This window comes from Cryptomeria japonica, chromosome 4 (genome assembly GCF_030272615.1).
Source record: "Cryptomeria japonica chromosome 4, Sugi_1.0, whole genome shotgun sequence".
Lineage (NCBI taxonomy): Eukaryota > Viridiplantae > Streptophyta > Pinopsida > Cupressales > Cupressaceae > Cryptomeria > Cryptomeria japonica.
The window spans coordinates 550,734,830-550,751,119 of NC_081408.1; the positions used below are offsets into that span (position 1 = coordinate 550,734,830).

The 16,290-nt window shown below is 35.1% G+C and overlaps 1 protein-coding gene across 1 annotated transcript; it reads left to right on the forward strand.

Annotated features, from left to right (window-relative positions):
* Positions 1-2,355: 2,355 nt before the first annotated feature.
* LOC131034978 (taxadiene 5-alpha hydroxylase) lies at positions 2,356-5,300 on the forward strand. The gene is made up of 3 exons (XM_057966601.1): positions 2,356-3,353; positions 3,434-3,621; positions 4,768-5,300. The coding sequence occupies exons 1-3, from the start codon at positions 2,381-2,383 to the stop codon at positions 5,071-5,073; spliced, it is 1,467 nt and encodes a 488-aa protein (XP_057822584.1). The 5' UTR covers positions 2,356-2,380; the 3' UTR covers positions 5,074-5,300.
* The last annotated feature ends 10,990 nt before the right edge of the window (positions 5,301-16,290 follow it).

The window sequence follows — 16,290 nt, forward strand, 5'->3', positions numbered from 1 at the left end:
GGTGTTGATCTTATCTTGTTGTTACATTCCACCTCATGTGGAATATTATATTGTTTCTCCTACCTACCCACACCTATTTCCTACCTACCCTTGTTTCTTATTGAGCCACATGTCATGTTTGTGTGCTCACATATCCATTAGCCTTGCCTATATAAACAGGCTCATCTACATTATTTGTATGGATAATCACAAGCAATCAATCAACATCTTGTAATGATCCAGTTGATCATATTTTGCATATTGATAGAATATAGTTTATTCATATCATCTATTTTGTTCTCTCTTAGTTGTGTTTTTCATTGCCTCTAGATCTTGGCAAAATCTCACAATTACCACTAATCTAGGAAGGTGAAAAGTGGTGAAACAATTAGATTTGACCATCAAGTGAGAAACTCTAATGAGATACTAGCATGTGGAACAAAACTCCATGCATCATGCTATTATAACAAAGAAATTGAGTTGTAAAAGGATGAGGCACTAAAAATTACATTGATAACATAAAGGTTAAAAAAATTTAAACATAATTAAAAAAACTAAGCACCATTGGAGGGAAAAGGGCTAATGTAAGGGAAAAGGGAGACCAAAGTGAGCATAAAATATATCATGAAATCGTAAAGATTTGCAATTATTGATGTTACAACACTTTATATCAATGGGACAATAAATTTGACATCTTTCAATAGTGAATTCCTTAGATGAAAAGAAAATTCAATGAGATAGAAAATTATGTTAACAAAATATTAATGATAAGTAAGGAACTCTCTAGCTTCACCCTTAACAATCACAAAGCTTTGTTGGAAGAGCATGAGGGTAAAGCCAAAAGAAGAAAAACTACTAAGAAAGTTCTTAGTGATGAGTTTGATCGACTTAGAGTCAAGAACCACTTTTTATCTAAAGAATGAGAGGTAGCTTTAAGCCTTCAAGATTTGGTTTGGTCTCTTATAGGCTAGAGATTGGTTTTGTTTTCACTATTTTTTTTGGTTAGTTTTCTAGTTATTAGTCTAATATCGGTATTCAACATTGTTGTTTTGTTAGTTTTTGTTATGAAGTGACTTGCATTTGAACATTGTAAGGGAAGGGTCCCTTGTTTTATCCTTTTATTTGATAAAAAAATAAATGAATAAATAATATTTTATATAAACCAATAATTATTATGATCTATAAATAAAATAATAAATACTATTTAATAATGTAAATTAGTATAAATATTTTAAATATATTTAATTTATGATTGTCTTTTTTATAAATGTGTAAAATTGAGTAATATTTTAAATAAAAATTATTCAAATAAAAATAAACAGTATTGGTACCTTAGGAATTTTTAGCTCAGCCAACCAAGTGAGGTCGCAAATGGGAGACCACATCCCCAACATGAATGCATAACATTAGCGCAGCTGGTCCAAACCCTTGAGCACAACAACCCAACAAAGACATAAGGCCCATGAGAACACTAGTCGAGTGAGGGTTTGCAATACAAAACTGCTTAAACCACACGCACTAAGCTTACACTTCTAGGCTTAAAAGTGTTAAACATTCAGAGTTGACTGGCATTTTCTAGGCTTGATATGTTGCTTAATGTATGGGGTCACACTAAGAATACACTTCTAGGCTTAAAAGTGTTAAATATTGAGAGTTGACTAACATTCTCTAGACTTAATATGTTGCTTGGTGTGTGTGGTTTAAGGCTAACCACCTTGGAATACAAGGTCACTTGGCATGAATGCCAACGATATCAACATGAAGGTTCAAACATGCAAGCACAATATATTAACGAGGGTGTAGTGCCCACAACCACAATTGCCCAACGAGAGTTTGAACCCTTAGAGACTATACTAACAATGCTATGATTTACCCATCACACTATACCATAATAAAATTTAGTAGATAAAAATGTCATGCTAAACTTTTAAATTAAACTAAATATCAAATTATATAAATACAAAAAAGTTGTAGTCAATAAACCACCATTACTAATATTTTGTCTTTCTTAACCGCCAAGCAAAATACCTATATGATATTGAAAAATTAAAGATAAAGATAAAAACATTCAGAGGCGTTAGCGCTTCAGACGTATTGGATTATGGTGTTTCGTAGATCGGAAGACATCCCCTTCGTATATGTCGCCGGCACGTTGTAGTCTACGTGCCGGCAACTAATTTGTTAGCGTCTGTCGTTGTAATCTTCGTTCTCATTGTCACGTATACGCATTCTAATAAGGAAAAACCCTAAAACTAGGCCGATGATTCGATTTGTTGTTGGTCCAATGAAAGTTTACTACGTGTGTTGAGATTTCCCCAGTGGTGTTATCGATGATGTTTATAAAATCCGCGGCGACGCCATTCATGCTTTGGTCTGCAACATTACACCCATCCTCAAAACAATGGAGGCAAAAGAATTTTTCCTTTTCCTAACTGATAAAACCACAATTACGTCTTTTATAGGTGTGATAGTGATTTGTATGGTGGGGATGTGGATGAAGAAGAAGAAGAAGAGAAGAAATTCCCTTCCGCCTGGAACTCTGGGCCAGCCTTTAGTTGGAGAAACAATTCGGTTTCTCCGAGCTTTCAAGCTCAACAAAATAGACGAATTCATCAGTGAGAGGGTGGTGGCGTATGGACCGGTTTTCAAAACGCGCTTATTTGGGCAGCCCACTGTAGTTTTCACCGGACCGGCCGGTAACCAATTCTGGCTGTTTAACGATGGGAAGCTCTTTCATGGCAATGCCCGAGGCCCGCACAGAGCCATTCTGGGCGTAAATTCTTTGCTCGACAGAAACGGAGAAGACCACAAGCGTATGCGAGCCGCCTTTATGAATTTCTTCGCTCCCGAGTCGCTGAAAAAAGTGGTCGGAAACATGGATTCCGTCGTACGCCGCCACCTCGACGACTTCTGGGAAGGTCGAGATTTGGTCCATGCTGTCCCTCTGATGAAGTTCCAGACTTTCTCGGTCACATGTAATGTGCTGTTCAACTTGCAGGATAAGGACCAAGTGGAGGAGCTTCGCGACCATTTTACGGTGGCCGCCGAGGGGATTTACAGCTTCCCATTGAATTTTCCGGGAAGTCGGCTGCATCGTGCCTTAAGGGCCAGGTCTCATATTGACCGGATTCTTTCCTCGCTTATAGCACGACGGAAGGACGACATTCTAGAAGGTCGTGAGTCTTCATACCCAGATTTAATTTCGACTCTGTTGAAGATTACTAACAATGAAGGGAAGCCTCTTAGCGACCAAGAATTGAAAGATAATATCGTGGTTCTCACCATTGCTGGTTATGAGACTACTGCCATGACGCTTGCTCTTATGTGCAAGTTGCTTGCTGCTAATCCTCACTGCTTTCATCGAATAGCCCAAGGTATTATAATGCTGTAACTTTTTTCTTCTTCTAGTGTCTGAGTTTTTTTGTAAGGAGAGAGGTGTTTTTTTTTGTTGCAGAGAGCGAAGAGATTGTTTCCGGCAAATGTGGTGAAGAGCAGCTGACTTGGGAGGACGTTCAGCGCATGAAGTACCTGTGGATGGTTGTTCAGGAAACGCTGCGTATCATTCCTCCCGTTTCAGGGATATTCCGACAGGCCATCATGGATATTGTGTACGAAGGATACACCATTCCCAAAGGATGGGCGGTAAGTCTCTTTTCGTACAATTACCATATTAAGTGTTGATTTCTGATTGTATTACGTTTTGTGATTGACTTTTTGATATTTTAGCTAGTTAGTGAGTGGCACCAAACAATTTAATTGTCAATGTTGAAGCTGAATGGTTTTAAGTGTGTTTCGAAAGGATTAAGTCTTGTTGAATGTAAGGTTTAGATATAATGGTTTTAAGTGGGTTTCTTAAGAATTAAGTCTCATTGAGTGCAAAACCTCAATAGAATGGTTCTAAGTGAGTCCCCCAAAGATTAAGTCTCGTTGAGTGTATGGTCTCAACAAAATGGTTCTAAGTGAGCCCCCAGGAACTTGTCTAGTGCAAGGTCTCGATAGATGGTTCTCAGCGAGTCTACCAAAGATTAAGTCGCATTGATTGTAACGTTGCAATATAATGTTTCTAAGTGAGCCCTCCAAAGATTAAGTCTATCTCGATAGATGATTCTTACTGAGTCTACTAAGGACTAAGTTTCGTTGAGTGCAAGGTCTTGATAGAATGACTCTAAGTGAGTCTACCAAAGATTAAGTCTTGTTGAGCGCAAGGTCTTGATAGAATGGTTCTATGTGAGTCAACGAGGGATTAAGTCTTGTTGAGTGCAAGATCTCAATAGAATGATTCCTGTTGAGTGTAAGGTCTCAATAAATTTGTTCCAAGTGAGTCCACCAAGTATTAAGTCTTGTTGGGTGCAAGGTTGATGAGTGCAAGGTCTCGTTAGAATGGTTCTAAGTGAGTTCGTGAGGATTAAGTCTCCTACGATGTGAGGTCTCAATAGAGTGGTTCTAAGTGAGTCTACCAAGGATTAAGTCTTGTTGAGCGCAAGGTCTCAATAGAATGGTTCTAAGTGAGCCCACTAAAGATCAAGTCTTGGTGAATGCAAAGTCTCATCACACATGAATCCCGGATAATATCCTAGATGATTTTGGTGAGAACGTATACCCCTTAATGATTAATTCTTAACCCAAATCTCATAATCCCATATAAAAAACAAAAATGACATAAAATCCATAATTCAATTTCATATCCTTATATAGTTCACTAAAATCTGTTCAGTTTTGATGCAATGTTTATTGATCTCGCTTACAAAGGATAATTTTAAGCTATATTTTATCCCTTTTTTGGTACAGCTCTACTGGTCAAATTATTCAACAGTCTATCTCGAGGATTTATTTCGAGAGCCACACAAATTCAATCCCACGCGATTCGAAGGCTCGTATCGGTTACCTCCGTACAGCTTCATGCCGTTTGGGGGAGGGCCGCGCATGTGCCCAGGAAATGAGTATGCAAAACTGGAGATACTGATAACAATGCATCATCTGGTGAAAAGATACAGATGGATTTCAGAGGATCCGGAGGAACCTATTGTTCGAAATCCTCTCTGTTTTCCTGCCAGGGGACTCCCTCTCAAGCTTTCTTCCATTCAGAAAGCGTAAACCATTCCTCATTTCTTGTATCAATGAAGGCGATAATACCTTCTGTGAAAATCCGATCTTCTCAATTGTATAAGAGGAAACGTGTTTACATCAGATTTGAGTTCTTAGATTTAGATAAGCCGCTAGCGTGTTTGACTTATGTCCTAGGGAAATGATGAAACATCGATGTTCACTGGGTATTGAAAATTTAATTGATTTGGGTAAAATCTATTGTGGAAATTTCTTCATGTTCTATGATTCGTAATATCCAAATGTCTACAGATGGTACGCCCATTGAAAACGATCTGGAGTGCTGCGCGCATTACGAGTCAAGAGTCTTCCTTTGTTCTCATTATGGATAAAGCCTATCTTTCATAAAGTTTAGAATGATGAGGTATATTTGTGTATATTTGGCTGTGATAATTGTGGGCCATAGCCAAATTGTTTCTGTTCAATTTACTTGTTTCTCAATATCTAGCTAAAGTGGATACAATGACAAAACTTTCTAAGGTGATACAGAAAATAATACATGTGGGTGAAGTGCCATCACAGACTGAAGATAACATAAAATTTGGCTTCTATCTCCGTCCTTTAACCCGTCGAGGAACGTGGCATATTGGAATTAACTCAGAACCTCGACAGCGTATTAATTTTCATTCCAACAAAAAATACATATTTTAACATTTTAAATTTTAGAAGGAATTAGTTTTCCACCGTGGGATAAAACTTCGTGTGATTCATAACGTCGATCTAAATATTAAGAGAGTTTTATCCCAAAAACTTGCCTCTGAATTTTAAACTTTTCTAATTGTGACTAAATTTTGATGGAGTTTAAATAGAGCTAAATTATTAATGAAGGGGTCTAAATTTTCATGACATTCATTTAAATTTACTTTGAAGATATGTTTTATTATAAATTAAGTGTTCATATATTATGTAACAAATGAGTCTCTTTCATTAATTAAAATATTATATTTTTTAAAACATAAATACTTGCATAGTTTAGAATTTTAGAGTATAAAAAATAGAAGAACAGATTTCAATCTATTCTTCCCTCATATCAACTTTCAAATAATTGTGTAAAAAGATTGAAGAAAAAAAAAAAAAAGTCCCACACTCTGCAATTTTGAATTTTTATGAACACTCTTGATAGGTTGTGGTCAATGGACCTCCTAGGGAGTCGAAGGGATCCCCTATCCAATACAACTACTTCTGAGGTCCATGCAGTGTAAGATCTTGTTGGGAAGGATGTGACTGAAGAAAAAACAATATAAGAAATGCAAGAAATCAAATATATACCTCAAACAATCTCCATACTCCTAGATGAGCTTGATCAAATCCCAATTTAGTTCTATTTAATTTTCTCTTGATAGTGATGTGGATTGCCTAGTTAAAAAATGGCATAACCATGCTATAGCAATGATAATATAATGACAAAATGATAGCATAATCTTAATATGACATAAGATGACCTCTTGATGATGGATGAGGGCCTCTAATTATAGAATCCTCAAGAGGCAAAATCAAGAATTAGCATAGATTGAGGATGGATGGCTAAGATTGATTGAGGATTAGGGTTTGGCTAAAAGTTGTAGTCATGTGACAAGTGTCACATGTGGGAGATGATCTAAGGTTTAGCTTTAGCTTTAGGGATGTTGGCATTCTACACTTTTATGAGAATAGTTGATGTTGTCATTGAAGGCAACCATCTGGCAACCTTCTGGCATTCATCTGGTAAGCCACCGGCTGTTACCGGCACCGGCAATAGACATCTACATACACTGGCAGGCACTTCACCGGCAGCGGCAACAATGCATATCGACACCCCAGCTGACATGGAATAAACTTTTGTTTATTGTATTTAAATGTAATTATCTTTTGTAAAAGCCGACATGGCATATTGTAAGAGACTCATATATATGTATGAGATCTTATAGGTCATTTAGGATGCATGAGAGCAGATATGGATAATATTTTTATATAAGGAGATATAGTTGACAACGAAGGTTTTGGTTATAGAATGAGCTTAAATCGGTACTGAACCTAGCATAGTTGATGCTGATTTGAAGCAATACATTGTATTGGATTTCATAATCCACTTTTGTAGTCAGTGTGACTCTTATTGAATAGTGAGCTCTAAGCAATTGGTCTTCCTACATGTGCAGGCCCCTCATTGTAAGTAATATTTATTCATTGTCCAGTGAGTGAATATTGTGGGTCACAAATCCCACCAAGGTTTTTCCCACACCAGGTTTCCTCGTTAAATATGTTGTGTTATGGTGTGTTCTCTCTATTGTCTCTGTTATTCTTATTTGCTACATTAATTCTTATTTACCGGTACACTAATTTGAGATGCAAAGTTCTTAATAAGGTTAAATATTCTGCTAATCGGTTATATACTGATTCACTCGCCCCCTCTTAGTATCTTTGGGACTGTCATTAATCCTAACAATTGGTATCAGAGCCTGGTCCTCTATTTTCAAAAGCCTAACAACTTGAGGAAGATTTTGACACCGGTATAGATGGAGAACTTAAGAAAACAATTGGAAGGAGCTCTTCTAGATTATGATGCAGAGAAGTTGAAGAATTTCAAACTTGAAGATGATCTGAGGACTGCATAGGAATTCATTCAAGGGCTTCAGGAGAATCTTACTATAGCTCAAAATAAAAGAAAAGAGCTTCATGAGAAGATGCAGAATGATAATGATGAAAAGGAAACTCTTAATGAACTTGTGAATAAGTTGAGACAAGAAAACAATACTATGAAGAATGAAATGCAAGATATGACTATGAGGTTTTGTAAAGACATTGAAGACATGAAGAAGAATGAAGAAGACTTGACTAGGAGACTCAATGATGTTGGAAATGAAAATCTAAGACTCGGTCATGAAAATGATATGTTGAAGATAGATCTGATTCACATGCAACATGATAAAACTGAACTTATGAGACAAAAGGGAATTCTGGAAAATGAGTTGGCTACTGCAAATTAAAACAAACAAAAATTCAAGAAAAGTTCAGAAGAACTTGATGATATGCCGAAAAGTCAGAAACCAAATGGAGATACTAGTGGACTTGGATTTGAAGTTGAAGAATGTTCTGGTACTACAAACAATCATGATCACAATAAACCGATAAGACAACCTAGTGCTTATAAATTTAATGGGAAATGCTTTAACTGTAACAAGTATGGTCATAGAGCAAATCAATTTAGATCTAGAAAAAATCAAAACATTAATGCACACACCAGTCAATGTTCCAAATGCAACAAAGTTGGTCATAATTCAGAAAACTGCAGAATGAATGTGAAATGTTATGTTTGTGGAAGATATGGACACTTATCTAATCAATGCAGAACACAAACTAGCATAGGATATGGAAAAGCTATTCAGAGGAATAATGTAACTTGTTATGCTTGTAACAAGATTGGACATATTGCAAAATTCTATAGAAGTAAGACATCACTGGCAACTAATAAAGGATCCAGTTTGAAAGGCAAAGAAAAGGTAGATGAGGTAAATCAAGAATTTTCAAAACAATGGATTAGGAAGACAGATCAGAATGTTGATGAGACTATTTCTTCACCGGTAGAACAGAGTAACCCTTACCGGCAAGAGATTCTTCATCCAACTAAGAAGTAAACCTTTGGGGGTATTGTAGCAATTTGAATATCATACAGATTACCCTCGGTCGATGGTGAGAAGATAGATTTATTCTTTACCGGCAGATGTGTTAAGTTTTCACTTAACCGACGAGCATTTAATGCGATTGTTGAGAGAAATTTTATTATAAATCATCGGATTTCCCTCATTTTTTATTCACCGAGCATTCAAATTAACAGAGAGCGCAGAAAAGAGCAAAAGCATTCAAGGCGAAGGACTGAAGTGATCTTTTCAAGCATTCAAAATACTCTAAGGCAGCTAAAGGTATTTTTCAAATGGCTTCTTCTTCTGCTCCCGAATTTATTGCGAACCCTACTATTGTGGAAAACGCAAAACACCCTAGGCCCGTGTTTAAAATAATTCCTGGAGTAGCTAAGCAAGATGATTCCATAGGGGCATTTTCAAAAATTCCTAAAGGTGTAGCTTATGCTGAAGACCCTAGGATTTATATTCATTGCCACATTGAAAAATTAGGTTCTAAGGAATTGTTGAAAATGTTTAGAATGGTAATTTGTGATGAAAATGGCACTATTAAACCTGAACACAAGATTGTGGAGACTTTAGGTTTTTTTGAGATATTGAATATCCCTAAATTTCTGGAAGAAGTAGTGAGAATTGTCCTAAGTAGAGCACATGGAGAATTTCTATTGTTGGATTATGTTTGCAAATTTACCTGGCAAGCAATTAGGGCAGTAACTGGTTTACCCTCAATCGACAGCAGACTTGAAAAAACAAAGAAAGTTCCTAACAACAAAGTAATGACCCTAACTAGAGAAACATCAGACAGTAGATCACTAAGAGTGAATGACATCAAAGACATCAATGTGAGATTCATAAGTATGGTGTTAGGTTACAAGACTACACATGCAAACAGACTTAATTCAGTTTCTAGTCTTTGCATTAATAGTGCTTATGAAATGGTCAACAAAAATGCAATGATTGATGTGTGTGAATGGCTGAAAGATGAACTCATAGATAATTTGAAAAAGACTAAAGGAGATAAGAAATGGACATTTTGCTTTGGTAATCTTTTAGTATGCTTAATGTTGTACTTCACCAAGGAAATCCCCGGTACAAGATCGAAAGACTTTGGAAATGACATACTTGTAGGAAAACAGTTACATGAAGCTTTTTCCAACATGGGAACTACAAAGGACAACAACATAACTGAATACTTTAAAGCTTTTCAAGCTAAAATGAAAACTAGAGAAAGACTACCACAGAGTGTAGTGGACAAATATGAAAAAGAAATCTGTTTTGTCATCAAGAAGGATGAGACATGGATGGAAGCTGTACTCTGTAGGACTATATAAGTAACTGAAATGGGTTATGAGGTAGATCTCAACATTATTGAGACATATGGAAAAGCTTTGTTAGATGCACCAAGAGAACCAACAGAACAAGTTTTTGGTAGTGCTGAAACTATTGAGAGTGGTGTAAAAACAATGAAGCAAAGAAAGAAAAGAGAAAATTACATTAGGGATGCTCCGAAGAAAGTACGAGAAATCAAAGAAAATGTTATGAACTTTACTAGGATAACGGCTAGTGAGATGGAAGGACTGCAATCGGAGGCACATCTTCTGACAGTGAGATACCAGCAGAATTCAAAAGAGTTGAGAGGAAGAGAATACCTTCATTGGTACCCTCTCCTTCACCCAAAAGAACAAGGACTTTAAGGAAGAAACAATAGACAGTAAGGCAACCGACTAAGAAACTAACTCCCAAGAAGAAACACAAACCAGTCATACCTTCATTAGATGATTTACTAAATGAAATAACTGATGATGGTAATTTGGCTAATGTGAGTAAGTTGTATAGAACATTCAAAGATTCAGACAAGGAAAGCATTGAGAACAGCATAATTTTACATCTGGATATATACAAAAGGGTTTTAATTGAAGTAGTGGATGATTTACCTAATGAACTATATAAAAGATTAGATGCAAAAAGGATTGCAGTGATGGAATTGGATAAGAAACTAAAAGTTGAACAACTTCTAGATGTACATCCGGTAAACTCAAAAGAGGAAATTGATAATTTGATTTATGAGGCTAACAGATCCATTTTTGCTAGTGGTCACCGACAAGTAAGTTTGATGGCAGGTAGAGTAAATGAAATTGCAGAGGAGACTGTTGATAAATGGGATATATTTTTTGTGGAAAAAGAAAAACAAGAGGAAATGAACAGGCCAAAGAAAACATTCAAGGTGTATCAGAAGGATAACGACAAGGGGAAAGGTAAAATTGGTGGTATTTTAAACATCAAGATCACTGACAATTTACCGCCACCTTTGGATACTGCATCGGTACATCTGATGATCTACCGGTTACTGACACTGAAGGTGTCACACATGATGACACTAATCCTGAATCCGAAATACTTTTTACCACGAATGTGGATACTTAGGAAGTGAAGATTGTTGTGGATAAGGACACTATAGAGGTTAAGGATGATAATGTTGATAGTGGCAACATTGCTGAGAAACTGGTAGAGACTGTTGAGGTTGAGATCCCAATAGAGAAATCATTACAAATAGAACAACCATTGGATACTGGGAAGAATACTGAAGGTATAGATGCTAGCACAGATAAACCTACCGAGTCTGAGACACCGACAATTGAGCATACAAAAAAACCTACTGAGGCAGAGGTACATATTAAGCAGAGAAACCGGAAATCACTGAGATACCTAAACAATCAGAAAAACCCTTACAGTTTGAAATGCAAACTCAGACTGATCCACTTAAGGTAAACACAAGCAAAATTATTACAAATGTTGGAAGCACAAAGGTAATAAAGGTAATTGTTCAAACATCTGACACTTCATCAAGTGAATTCAGACCTACTAATGTAACAGAGGTACTCCTGGACTCAATCAAGAAGATAACAGACTGTAATGCATTGGCCTACAAGGCAATTGATGACACCTTACCAGTACTGAAGTTGATTGCACCAAATTGTAACACTGATCACATCAAGGATTCTATAGGTAAATTGGACACATTGTCCAAATTTATTGCTGACAATGTAATAACGGTTGATAAGGTGAATGGGGACACCTTCAAAGAGAAAGTTGAAAAGGAGAAGGATAAATTCTTTGAGGACATAATAAAGAAATGCACAAAACACATGAATACACTATTACCGGCACTGAACACTACAATTTTGGAATACAAAGAGTTGTACAAAGAAACATGCAAACCACATATTTTGACAAAGGACATAGAAAAGAAGATCAACAAAGTACAGAAAGAAATAGATGACATAGCTGATAACATAATTGGTTCATCCGAACCTATATCAGTTATTGAGCAGGAAATAGCAAGTTTTGAGGAGAAATTGGAGAAATTTGAGAAAGAAAAGGCAAGGATTAAGTCTAATGCCAGAGAAATTAAATACAAACTTGGTCCTAAGTTGGACAATCTAATCCCTTTAAGAAATGAAATCTCTAAGGCATTACTTCAAGGAGAATGATCACCAAAAGAGCACATGCATCATCTCACTGACATGATGCAACAAACTGAGGCAACCCTGAACGACAGTAACAAATTCATGTAGAGTCTAAATTTGGTTTTGGTAGATATATTCCAGATTGTAACCAGCCGGTTACAAACTTTGAGGTGAATTTTTGCACTCATTTGACTATTTTTGACAACCTTTGTCATTGATGTCAAAGGGGGAGTAGTGGAGAGAGAAAAATGATTATTCAGAAGAGATCATTTGCTCAGGGGGAGCACATCTTTTTGGTAACTTTTTGGACTTCAGTTTTGGAACAGTTTTTGGATTTTTCTCATGAGTGTTGCCATCAATGCCAAAGGGGGAGATTGTTGGCATTCTACACTCTTATGCGAATAGTTGATGTTGTCATTGATGGCAACCATCTGGCAACCGTCTCGCATTCATCTAGTAAGCCACCAACTATTATCGGCACTGGCAATAGACATCTACATACACTGGAAAACACTTCACCCGCACTGGCAACAATGCATATCGACACCCTAGCAAACAGGGAATAAACTTTTGTTTATTGTATTTAAATGTAATTATCTTTTGTAAAAGTCGACATGGAATATTGTAAAAGACTCATATATATTTATGAGATCTTATAGGTCATTTAGGATGCATGAGAGCATTATGGATAATATTTTTGTATAAGGAGATATAGTTGACAACGAAGGTTTTAGTTATAGAATGAGCTTAAACCAGTACTGAACCTGGCATAGTTGATGCTGATTTGAAGCAATACATTGTATTGGATTTCATAATCCACTTTTGTAGTCAGTGTGACTCTTATTGAGCAGTGAGCTCTAGGTAGTTGGCCTTGTTGCATGTGCAGGCCCCTCATTGTAAGTAATATTTATTCATTGGCTAGTGAGTGAATATTGTGGGTCGCAAATCCCACACTGGTTTTCCTCGTTAAATATTGTAGTACCCCTACTCGTTTGAACTTATATTTTACTATTGGTCTTTCTTTTAGTGAATACATTACCATGATTTGTTATTCAGACTTATATGACATTATTCCATGCTTTTTCTGAATATGAGATGCATAATTTATTTGTAGTATTTCAGTACTTGTGATTTATTGCATTTTATGGATTATTGTTATGTACTGACACCTTACTTTATCTATGCAATGTGGAATTATATGTTGTGTGTTTGTGAGTGTATTGGATGCAAGTGGAAGATTTTCCTTCACTCATTTCGGTGAGACAGGGAACATCGCGATTCTCCTTCATCAGTGTGTATGCCGTGTTTTCTATATTGTATATATGCATGTGTGGTTCGGTGATGCAGGATATTCCAGGTACAAGTACCGGGTAGGTACGGGGTATCATCTCCACCTGGCTTCACAGGTCTGAGCGTGCCTTATATATTTTCCGATGGAAGTGGAGGAGATAGTAGCTGACCCTATTTGATTCAGTTACACTCGTGTGAGTGTCATCAATTGGTCGTCTGGTTAGTTTGTTCGGCCTTCGTATTTTGTTGTTTGATCTTTTATGAGTATTTGCTTGAGGTTTGCTCAGTTTGTGTGTTATCGGTTTTAAAAATGCATGTTGTGTTTATTTGTCTATGAAGGGTGAAAAATTGCTAATAATGTGAATTAAGTAGTGACTCTATGATTTAACGTCCTTCATATGAAGTAGGTGAATTATCAAAACTATGTTCGATGATTGGTTTTCAAATTGTACTATAGTTATACGTATTTTATATATAGATTTAGACTCAAACATATATATATATATATATATATATATATATATATACACGTGTAGGTAATTAGGAGTCATGTTCAATTATGTTGATTATCTTAATAGGATTATTTGGAAGTTGAATAAATTATAGTTTATAATATAACGTACCATATATGTATATAGAATGATTGATTTTTAATTAATCATTTTGTTATATTAATGCAAGTTAAATATATTTGGTAGTTAAATAACTGTGAAATAGATCGTATATATATATATATATATATATATATATATATATATATATATATAATATAACGTACCATATATGTATATAGAATGATTGATTTTTAATTAATCATTTTGTTATATTAATGCAAGTTAAATATATTTGGTAGTTAAATAACTGTGAAATAGATCGTATATATATATATATATATATATATATATATATATATATATATATATAAACAGTTATCGTGAAATATGATTATTTGATGAATTTTGTATATGTCTATGTAATCATTTGAGAATAAATATATATGTACGTATTATATATATATATATATATATATATATATATGTATTTGAATCGACCATATACATGTATGAATCGATCGTATACAAATATATAAATATGTAATTATGATATATAAAAATATATATGTTTTTTTAAATTATAAATATTACTTTAATGAAGAACTGAAATATATATTTTCATATATATTTAATTTGTTAAATAATGATTAATGTTTAAAAATATATATTAGTGAAAGGGTTATTAACTATATATTAAACATATAATAAAAAAATGGAAATTAAAATAAATTAAAATATATATATATATAATATAAAAAATAAAACAAATCAAATAAATAGGGTGGCGGTTTAGTGTTAATAAAGTTTTTTAAACTAATAGCTAGGGTGACTGATTAAGGGGGGTGGTCGATATTACCACCGACCACCCTCCTCCCTTTTTATTATACGTGCCCTCCTCCCTTTGCATTATGCATAGCCCACATTAACATGCAAATTCAATGGAGGCACCAATTAACATACAACCATATCCATTAAGATATGTGGTGCAGTGAATTAATGAAGGGTTAGGAGGTAATGTAGGGAGTAACTTGGAGAATAATGTGGTTCACCAACCCACATAAACCCACCCATATCCACCATTATCAACGTGTATTAGATAGTTATTTAATTTGCTTATTTTTAGTAAGTTATTTTTAGTAAAGTCAATTTATTATTGAAGTCAAAAGCCACATGTATTATCTATAAATAAGGATTTAACCACATTAGTGGTGTGGTGTCGTGGAATGGTTAATGAAGAACTTTACATGATGAACACATAGGTGTTCAATTACGATTAGGACTTTTATGTTGTAATTAGATCTTGAGATGGTGTCACATGGAATCAATCCACCTCTAGTAGAGTTAGCCCAAAAGTAGGAAAGTGGGTAGACGGCTATACTATATATAACCATTGAGTGGGAATAGAAGGGGGATGGAGGTGCAACGAAGGAATAAAGAATGAAATAGAAGAATAGTAAGTTGGAGAATAGCGAGTTGGAGAATAGCAAGTTTGAGATTGACAAGCAAGGCATAGAGCTAATTGGTGGAAGATCGTCAAAAGTTTCACAAATCAGATTCAAGCTTGCAAAGAGGTCAGGGTTTCATTTGATTTTGTTTATTATTTAAGGAAGGGTGGAATTTTTATTTTAGACATAGGTTATGGTTATTTATATGATTATGCTTATATCATTGTTAATTGAAAATATATTCATTAGTCGTTTAAAATAGAGGAATGGAAATCATAGTGAAATAGATATTAACTAATTTAATAGCTATAGTAGTGAAATTTTGTTTAAGAACATATTGCACACTTTTTTATTATATAGAAATTTATGCTTGCGTTCAGAACCTAGGTATTAAGAATTATTAGTCGCTTCTCTAGGAGAGTTTGGGGAGTAATGGCATTAATAGTGTACTAATATAGTTGTGATTCTTATTTTCTGAAAGTCTTTATTTGCAAGTTGTTTATGCATTTTGACTGTTTTAAGGAAAGATTGTTTGTGCTAGGATCATGTGTAAATGGTGTCTTCTGTCAAGTTTAAATTCCAATTCTTGTTTGCATTATCGTTGTGTCCTATGTTATTATGTTTCCTTGGTCAGGTGTCGAGGTATAACTTTATGGATGTGAGCCATTGTGTGTTTTGTCCAAATGGTCAACCTTTGGTTAGTAAATCGTGTATCCTTCACCTATGGTTTGTCAGAATTAGGTATGGTTGTCTATTTCACCATAGAGTTCTCGTAGAGAGACTTTTCCTGTAGTGTCCTATGAGAGAGTCGCTTTCGAGTGGGGGCCATGCCCAAAGT